This window comes from Mya arenaria, chromosome 3, assembly GCF_026914265.1.
Source record: "Mya arenaria isolate MELC-2E11 chromosome 3, ASM2691426v1".
NCBI classification, from domain to species: Eukaryota; Metazoa; Mollusca; class Bivalvia; order Myida; family Myidae; genus Mya; species Mya arenaria.
The window spans coordinates 26,163,556-26,173,362 of record NC_069124.1 but is presented as its reverse complement, the minus strand read 5'-3'; the positions used below and the strand labels follow the sequence as shown (position 1 = coordinate 26,173,362).

Below are 9,807 nucleotides of genomic sequence, written 5' to 3'. Positions count from 1 at the left end.
GGTATCCTTCATAAAAACCATTTTTGTCGACACTTTATTGTTATAACTAAAGGAATGGGTAAAATAGAGTACACAGTATGAGGAAACAACACTTATAATTTTATACTTCTTTTACAATAATTATTGGGTTATACGGATATTTTAAGGATGGTAAAGCTATATCTTTGGCAGTCACATGGATAGTTGGCGCTCAATGGATGATATAAATGGAAAATATTATTTAATTTGGCTGATTATTGAAGTTGTAACACTTACCGCAAACGTCGAAAAGTGATACACATCTATAGGTCAACCGATTAATGTAGTATTCCCTTTATTGCATACCTATAAAGTTTTTCATAATATAATGTATATATTTGAATAAAAATATTCTTTAAAGGATTTTTTTTTATATTAAACTGATTTCATATGATTTCCGTTAAAACCCCCGACACATGTGTTGAACATGTCAAAACAACGTGTCGCGTGCATGACCTGTGTCCCTACCTCTGAGGTCAAGGTCACACTTAGTGTTTGTTCACAATTGAATGCTGCATATAAGGCAATACATGTATATTATAATTTTACTTTAAACAGTGACCATGTACGGGTCTCATATGGTGTTTCAAAACAGCAATGAGAGGAAATGAGAGTTATATATATCACTTGTTCCTGAACATTCCTTTCTTTATCCACAAATTACATTGCCATTTTCTTCCATTTGATTTCCGTTACCCCCCCCCCCCCCCCGACAAACTTCCTGTTTCTTTTGCAGAATTCGATTTGCGCATGTGCACTAAGGTATTGTGTACTACGGAATCTGTAAACATAGTGTATACTGCGAAAATTATGTCTGGGTGTCCCTTGTTTTTTAAGTCTTGCAACGTTTAAGTCGAAAATTAACATGTATGAACTAAATTGTGTATAACAAAACACCCCAGGTCAGCATTCAATGTGTCATGCAGTGCTGTTGTATTTTCTCAGAATGTTGTTCCAGACCCCAAGAAATCTTGTGGTCCCTACAAACCGAAACCTTTCCCGCCCCCGCAACCAGCTGTGGGCAAACAACAACAGCTGTCGGAGGATAAATATAAACAGATCAGCTCCCACAACCACGATACTATAGGTAAATAAAGGAAGATGTCCGACCAGGTAACATCTGGTCTATGTACGTGTATTTTTAATTATTTATTAAAGCTTTACGAAATTTACTTAAGCTATGTATACATCGTAGAGTTGTATTAAGAGACTGGCTACATTTTGAACAATAACAAACGGAGAACGTTTTACAGCAAGGCGTAGAAAACATAAGGATTTTATTTTTCAGTTCCCGACCCACCCTTTTAGCCCCGACTCTTGACCTTTTTACCCACCCTTTTAGCCCCGACTCTTGACCTTTTTACCTACCCTTTTAGCCCCGACCCTTGACCTTTTTACCTACCCTTTTAGCCCCGCCCCTTGACCTTTTTGCCCACCCTTTTAGCCCCGACTCTTGACCTTTTTACCCACCCTTTTAGCCCCGACCCTTGACCTTTTTACCTACCCTTTTAGCCCCGACCCTTGACCTTTTTACCTACCCTTTTAGCCCCGCCCCTTGGCCTTTTTACCTATCCTTTTAGCCCCGACCCTTGACCTTTTTACCCACCCTTTTAGCCCCGCCCCTTGACCTTTTTACCTACCCTTTTAGCCCCGACCCTTGACCTTTTTACCTAACCTTTTAGCCCCGCCCTTTGACCTTTTTACCTACCCTTTTAGCCCCGCCCCTTGACCTTTTTACCCACCCTTTTAGCCCCGACTCTTGACCTTTTTACCCACCCTTTTAGCCCCGACCCTTGACCTTTTTACCCACCCTTTTAGCCCCGACTCTTGACCTTTTTACCCACCCTTTTAGCCCCGACTCTTGACCTTTTTACCTACCCTTTTAGCCCCGCCCCTTGACCTTTTTACCTACCCTTTTAGCCCCGCCCCTTGACCTTTTTATTGTCTTGATAAATATTTTGTTATCATTTGTTTGATTTTTTTTAATTAAAAGTCAAAATTTAAAAAATGAACTGTTTTTGTCTTTTAAGTTTTTACAATCGTAATTAGCATCACGCTAATTACGATTGTTTTGGTGTTCTGAGGCATTTATAGTTTTTAGTAAAATCTCAAGAAACAATTTGCATAATTTAATTAAAAGATTTATCGACCTACCTACCCTATTATTTTTTGTGGAGGGGGAGCGGGGGGCAAGAAACCGGAAACGAACATTTTTTTTAAGCTTAATTAAGCCCTTGATTGTGCTTCTGTTGTGCATTAAATGAAATGTTTTATCTATGTGTTCTAGGTATGATAGTAGTTGACAGCCAGGGCAATGTTGCTGGAGGTACCTCAACTAATGGCCTCAACCATAAAATTCCTGGGTATGAAATAAATCACAACATTTGTTGATATTTACAATGGTATTATGAGATATATTGCTTGTAAATATATGTTATAGTCTGTCCTGAAGCCATACATATGTATAAGTTTTTTACGTCTTCAAAATAGTTAATTGCGCAATTTACCAAAGCCTATCCCGTCTTTTAATAACCTTTAAAAAACTTTAAAATGTTATAATGACAAAGACATTGTTAATTGGATTATTGAAGAAACCTTACAGATCGGAATTGCAAGTTTATCATGTTAAAGTGACATACGTATTAAAAATTAATGCATACACATGTATAACTAACATAAATTTTGAGCGGTAAACCTTTAACTACTAACTAAATAATCCATTTATGGAAACTATTAATAACTGATAACAAGATTGTAACCGGAGTGTGGGGGGGGGGGGGGGGTATGGGTACTTCCCAAAGATAAAAAACTATATCAAGTCCGAAATGGTAGATTTTGGGCGTATTTTATAACGTTAATCTCCTATATTGATAGCTGAAACGCACATATATTAAATGACTGACGGGTCCTGATCTACTTTCTGTCTTAACAAGGCTTTCTTTCAAATTAAACACGGTATCCTTCATAAGAACCAATGTTTTCGATATTTATTCATCCTTGTCGGTAAATTAAAACAATAGTATTACTTGTGGCACTGCTTCTTGGGGGTTAGAGCGTACCTTTAAGGTCTATACAATAATCCAATTAGCAATGTCCTAATTATATCATTTTAAATTGACAATACTGATCTAGGGGTAATTTTATCAAGTATCATAGGAATCATTCCGTTTAACTGATATCAACACTGTGCCCTTTTCCTTAGGCGAGTAGGAGATTCTCCAATAGCCGGTGCCGGAAGCTACGTCGACAACGATGTAGGCGGGGCAGCAGCCACGGGCGATGGTGACGTCATGATGAGGTTCCTTCCTAGGTAGGAGCATGCTTTTAAAGAATTCTCTTTCCAGGCAAGTGGATGGCCAACAGTTTTATGCAAACTAATCCTGAATCAAGGCTGTAGTATGGGACATACCAGCTGTGTTATCTCATTATGTAACTTTAACAGGTCAGCATTTCTTGGGGGTAGCCGGGTAGGTGATCCTGCCACCTGATATAAAAAGTGTCGAGCCCTGCTCATATGTCTTTTCTGGTCCTTATATCAAAATGACACGTTGGCTTTATCTGTGTTTTATGGATCATATAATGTATGATGGACACATTAATGTATGGATTGCACATACTATACTCTGCTGACCATATGTGCCTAAGACTAGGGGCAGGTACGAACTTTGGAGTGAGCCGATTGTCGAAGATTTAAAATTCATCGGTTGACATTCAATTAAAAATATTAGGCAGTGAATACTGCATAGCGATTTTCTTTTCCCCAGAAACAGCAAGTAAACTGCTGACTGCAGTTGTTTTGAAGAAATACACATTTTATACTTTCCCATGTATACCTGCTTTTAAAAAAAACGGTTTACGGTGTGAGGAACACTATGGAACGCTGTTAACATTTTTTGTCGCATGTACGTGTGTAGGTTGATGCAATGTTTCACAATTCTACCCAATTTTATTGTTTTTAAATATTCTGGTTTCAGCTTTTACGCGGTTACCCTTATGAAGACCGGCGTCTCCCCATCCGTAGCAACGTCTGAAGCCATAAAAAGCATTATCCGGTTTTATCCCGACTTCATTGGAGCTGTTGTCGCTGTGAACACTCAGGGCCAACACGGTATGATGTTCTGGTTATCGATGATGTACACTTTGATACAATTCGAGGCTTTAGCACAAGGCAGACGTCCTTCTCTGAACCTTCGAATTGCTTTTTTAAAGCATATAAATCATACTTGGTCAGGTATTGAATTTGTGGAATAAACATCTTTTCAACGCCACTGGGGTTGCTAGTTTAATGTACTAGTATATCATTTTTTTTAATTTTTATTTAATAAGACATAGTCTGATAGATACAAATAGACAATGGGAAACATTTTTCCGGAGAGAAACATTACATGTATAAACTTTGCTTTCGTTTTAATCCGTTTCGATATCATGAATATAATACTTTTATATGCAATATTGCAATGTTTAATAATTATGTTGAAAATGTATGTTTAAACTGAAAATAAACCTGTTGAAGTATATTGATCAACTGAGCATTTTGTGTACGAACAATCAGAATAAGGCTCTTTGTTTGCTTTACATCCCTGGTTACTAATTTGATTCATTATCATGAATTATTCATTCTTATCTTATCATTTTAAAGTTGCCCTCTCACAGGTTTACAGTTTTGACAACTTTTTTTCATTTTTTGTCTCAGAATTAGCTGATGTTTGTATCAATGCTTTTAATTCAGTCAGTCATATAAGATGACTCACAATAGAACAGATCTCAATTGTTTGGAAAACGGCCGATTTTTTTTCTCAAAGCGTTAGTAACGCTTTTAGTCATTAAACATCAAATTTCGAGAGTGAATATTAAAGCTGCACTCTCACAGATTGAGTGTTTTGACAACTTTTTTTTATTTTCTGTCTTGGTACGAGCCATTTTTTGCGAACATTCATGGAAACAAGTAATATAAGACTGCTGCCAAAAAATAAGATCGCAGATTTTTATATTTAAGTTCAAAAATTGATGTTTTATGCATTTTTCTTAAAACGGTTTAAGCCTTAAAACATTATTTTTTGGACAGGAATATGAAAATCTGCGATCTGATCTTTTGTCAGCAATCTTTTATCACTGGTTTGCAGATATTTACGCTAAAATTTGCTCATTCAAAGACAAAAAACTTAAAAAAGTTGTCAAAACGGTAAACCTGTGAGAGGGCAACTTTAAAAACAGCGATCTGATCTTCACCAGCAGTCTTATCACCAGTTTTTAGACATAAACGAAATAATTGGCTCATTCGAAGACAAAAAATAGAAAGAGATGTCAAAACGGTCAATCTGTGAGAGTGCAGCTTTAAGAGAACTATTCTGAAAGCAGTATAGTTACAGTATAATTATCTCCCGTGGTAAATGTCTAAATATTAAAATTAGTCGGACAATAATGTATATATAATGAGACTTGTTTTCGTTTTCTTCCAGGAGCGGCGTGTCACGGGATACCCAAATTCCCTTACTCCATAATGAGCCCGAATTATACCTCGGTTACCGTCATAGAAGTCCCATGTTTTAACTGATCCGATCATCAAAGACAATATAATACCTCTGTGATATTAATGAAGCATTGAAATGTATGCACTGCCGTTTTCGGTTATATCCTACTAAAACTTTCAAGTTATTGTTTGTTTTATATGCATGACTCCCCCCCCCCATCCCCACCCCCGTGGAAACAACAACTGTTGTGTATGTTAATTGTTGTTGTTGTTGATTTTATAAAGGTCTGCCCGCGCCCTATAGTGGCTGCATTATGGCTTGACCCCGTCACATCCCCAAGGGTGACTAAAGCATATTTTTGAGGCCAAGGGGGGGGGGGGTGTTCCTACCGTTTTGTGGGATATTCGCAAAATGAGTAAATTTGAACCCCAAATGCCGCGGGCCCTATGATGAATGCCATCTAGAGTGGTCCCACAGCTCTGACTATTGGATATGGTATTATTTCTTTGGTCTTAACTTGTTGTAATTTAGAAAATGGATTGCACACGTGTCTTAAATAAATTTTTATCTTTAACTAATATAAGTTTGTTAATTGTTTCGGGTTTATGTCCTTTAGGAGTACAGCCTACATTTACAGCAAATGAAAATGCAGATTGGCAATCATTAAGTACTAGGCTTAATCATTAAGAATTTCATCTTTCACGGGAGTTAAAAGGTCCGCCTACTGCCTCTTATCCGATACACACTCCCTGCGTCAGATTTTGTGTTGACAATGTGTCAGCCAATGAGGTTGCAATCTAAAACAGTTAGATGACCTAAAGTAATATCTTAATGATTAAGAAGACTTCCATCGCCCATTCTTTATCATTTTTAATCATTAAGATTTTACTTATTTTTATATTACTATTACCTGGGAGTAGAATTATATCTTGATACTTATTTTCTAAGATGATCTGAAGTTATAATATGCAATTTTTATTAACTAAAGGGAAAAAAAACATTTAATAAAATTGTCAAATTCAAAGGGACACAGTATAGATACTTGAGGGATGCACAAAAGAAACCAATTCTTATTCAAAATCAGTACATACGCATGTATAACAAACATCAATTTTGATTTTTAAACCTTTAACTACTAACTGAATAATGCATTTATGCAAAATATTAATTATTGATAACAAGATTGTAACGTGTATTAAAAAGCAGAAAACGCAAACATATTAAATGATTGGTGAATGCTAAAAGATCTACTTTAGTCTTATAAGGTAGCAATACCATGTTTTATGCATTTTTTTATGTACGTGAAGTTACCGGCCTAGCGGCGTGAAGTTGGCGGCCTGGCGGCCTAGCGGCGTGAAGTTGGCGGCCTAGCGGCCTGGCGGCCTAATTATATTTTCTATTTCCAAGCAATTTTAATGCGTTTTTTTTTTTAAACAATGATAAATCAAGGTTTTTTATTCATATAGTTACATAGCGGCCTTAAATTGTTATCTATTCAGAATATTTTTCTTTACCTTTTATTCTAAAACAATTTTAAATTAACTGTTTTTATGCACAAATTATCACTCTGAAGCGTTTTTCAACTTTTTTTCAAAAAAGTCGATCGAGCACTTCAGCGGCCTAGCGGCCTAGCGGCGTGAAGTTAGCGGCCTGGCGGCCTAGCGGCCTAAAATGGTATCCTATTTCAAAGCATGTATACATGCATTTTCTTCTAAAACAATGACATTAACTGTTTTTATGCACAAATTAACACTTTGAAGCTATTAACGACTATCAACAGTCTTCTTTTAAGAGCGTCGATAAAGCAGTCAGCTATTTCAAAGCATTAAACATGCCTGGTCTTCTAAAACAATGATGTATTTACTGTTTTTATGCACAAATTATCACTTTGAAGCGTTTTTCATTTTTTCCCCCCAAAAAGTCGATCGAGCATTTCAGCGGCCTAGCGGCCTAGCGGCGTGAAGTTAGCGGCCTGGCGGCCTAGTGGCCTAGCGGCCTAAAATGGTTTCCTATTTCAAAGCATGTATACATGCATTTCCTTCTAAAACAATGACATATTAACTGTTTGAATGCACAAATTAACACTTTGAAGCTATTAGCGATAATCAACATATTTTTTTCCAAAAAAGTCGATTAAGCAGTCAGCTATTTCAAAGCATTAAACATGCCTGATCTTCTGAATCAATGATATATTTACTGTTTATATGCACAAATTATCACTCTGAAGCGTTTTTCAACTTTTTTTCAAAAAGTCGATCGAGCACTTCAGCGGCCTAGCGGCGTGAAGTTAGCGGCCTGGCGGCCTAGCGGCCTAGCGGCCTAAAATGGTATCCTATTTCAAAGCATGTATACATGCATTTTCTTCTAAAACAATGACATATTAACTGTTTTTATGCACAAATTAACACTTTGAAGCTATAAGCGATTATCAACAGTCTTTTTTTAAGAGCGTCGATTAAGCAGTCAGCTATTTCAAAGCATTAAACATGCCTGATCTTCTAAAACAATGATATATTTACATGTTTTATGCACAAATTATCACTCTAAAGCGTTTTTTTTTTTTTTTTTTCAAAAAAGTTGATCGAGCACTTCAGCGGCCTAGCGGCGTGAAGTTAGCGGCTTGGCGGCCTAGCGGCCTAGCGGCCTTAAATGGTATCCTATTTCAAAGCATGTATACATGCCTGTTCTTCTTAAACAATGATATATTTACTGTTTTATGCACAAATTATCACTCTGAAGCGTTTTTCAATTATTTTCCAAAAAAGTCGATCGAGCACTTCAGCGGCCTAGCGGCCTAGCGGCGTGAAGTTAGCGGCCTGGCGGCCTAGCGGCCTAGCGGCCTAAGATGGTTTTCTATTTCAAAGCATGTATACATGCATTTTCTTCTTAAACAATGACATATTAACTGTTTGAATGCACAAATTAAGACTTTGAAGCTATTAGCGATAATCAACATATTTTTTTTCCAAAAAAGTCGATTAAGCAGTCAGCTATTTCAAAGCATTAAACATGCCTGATCTTCTGAATCAATGATATATTTACTGTTTATATGCACAAATTATCACTCTGAAGCGTTTTTCAACTTTTTTTCGAAAAAGTCGATCGAGCACTTCAGCGGCCTAGCGGCGTGAAGTTAGCGGCCTGGCGGCCTAGCGGCCTAAAATGGTTTCCAATAAACAATGATATATTAACTGTTTTAAGCACACACTATCACTCTGAGGCGATTATCAACCTTTTTTTCAAAAAGTCGAACAAGCAGTCAGCTTTTCAAAGCATGTGAACATGCCTAGTCTGTGCATAAAAACAGTTAACATATCATTTTTTTTAGAAGAAAATGCATGTGTACATGCTTTGAAATAGGATAGCATTTCAGGCCGCTAGGCCGCTAGGCCGCTCACTTCACGCCGCTAGGCCGCTAGGCCGCTGAAATGCTTGATCGACTTTTTTTTTTAAAGTTCAAAAACGGTTCAGAGTGATAATTTGTGCATAAAAACAATAAATATATCATTGTTTTAGAAGAACATGAGTGTTTCATGCTTTGAAATAGGATACCATTTTAGGCCGCTAGGCCGCTAGGCCGCCAGGCAGCTAACTTCACGCCGCTAGGCCGCTAGGCCGCTGAAGTGCTCGATCGAATTCTTTTGAAAAAAAGTTGAAAAACGCTTCAGAGTGATAATTTGTGCATAAAACAGTTAATTTAAAATTGTTTTAGAATAAAAGGTAAAGAAAAATATTCTGAATAGATAACAATTTAAGGCCGCTATGTAACTATATGAATAAAAAACCTTGATTTATCATTGTTTAAAAAAAAAACGCATTAAAAATTGCTTGGAAATAGAAAATATAATTAGGCCGTCAGGCCGCTAGGCCGCTAGGCCGCCAACTTCACGCCGCTAGGCCGTTGAAGTGCTCGATCGATATTTTTTGGAAAAAAAAAACGCTTTAGAGTGATAATTTGTGCATAAAAACAGTAAATACATCATTGTTTTAGAAGATCAGCCATGTTTAATGCTTTGAAATAGCTGACTGCTCAATCGACTTTTTTGAAAAAAAAATATGTTGATTATCGCTAATAGCTTCAAAGTGTTAATTAGTGCATTCAAACAGTTAATATGTCATTGTTTAAGAAGAAAATGCATGTATACATGCTTTGAAATAGAAAACCATCTTAGGTCGCTAGGCCGCCAGGCCGCCAGGCCGCTAACTTCACGCCGCTAGGCCGCTAGGCCGCTGAAGTGCTCGATCGACTTTTTTGGAAAATAATTGAAAAACGCTTCAGAGTGATAATTTATGCATAAAACAGTAAATATATCATTGT

At 36.9% G+C, this 9,807-nt stretch overlaps 1 protein-coding gene across 1 annotated transcript; it reads left to right on the top strand.

Annotated features, from left to right (window-relative positions):
* The first annotated feature begins 54 nt into the window (after positions 1-54).
* Positions 55-5,572, top strand: LOC128225889 (putative N(4)-(beta-N-acetylglucosaminyl)-L-asparaginase GH22932). Its single transcript, XM_052935787.1, has 6 exons — positions 55-75; positions 964-1,105; positions 2,306-2,381; positions 3,221-3,328; positions 3,993-4,126; positions 5,478-5,572. Exons 1-6 carry the CDS (start codon positions 55-57, stop codon positions 5,570-5,572), a joined length of 576 nt encoding a protein of 191 aa, XP_052791747.1.
* The last annotated feature ends 4,235 nt before the right edge of the window (positions 5,573-9,807 follow it).

Excerpts from the sequence above, each read along its gene's own strand:
- LOC128225889 (XM_052935787.1), top strand. The coding sequence starts at position 55 with ATGGGTAAAATAGAGTACACA. Across the intron at positions 76-963 it reads TGGGTAAAATAGAGTACACA|AATGTTGTTCCAGACCCCAA; the intron begins GTATGAGGAAAC and ends GTATTTTCTCAG. Across the intron at positions 4,127-5,477 it reads GAACACTCAGGGCCAACACG|GAGCGGCGTGTCACGGGATA; the intron begins GTATGATGTTCT and ends GTTTTCTTCCAG.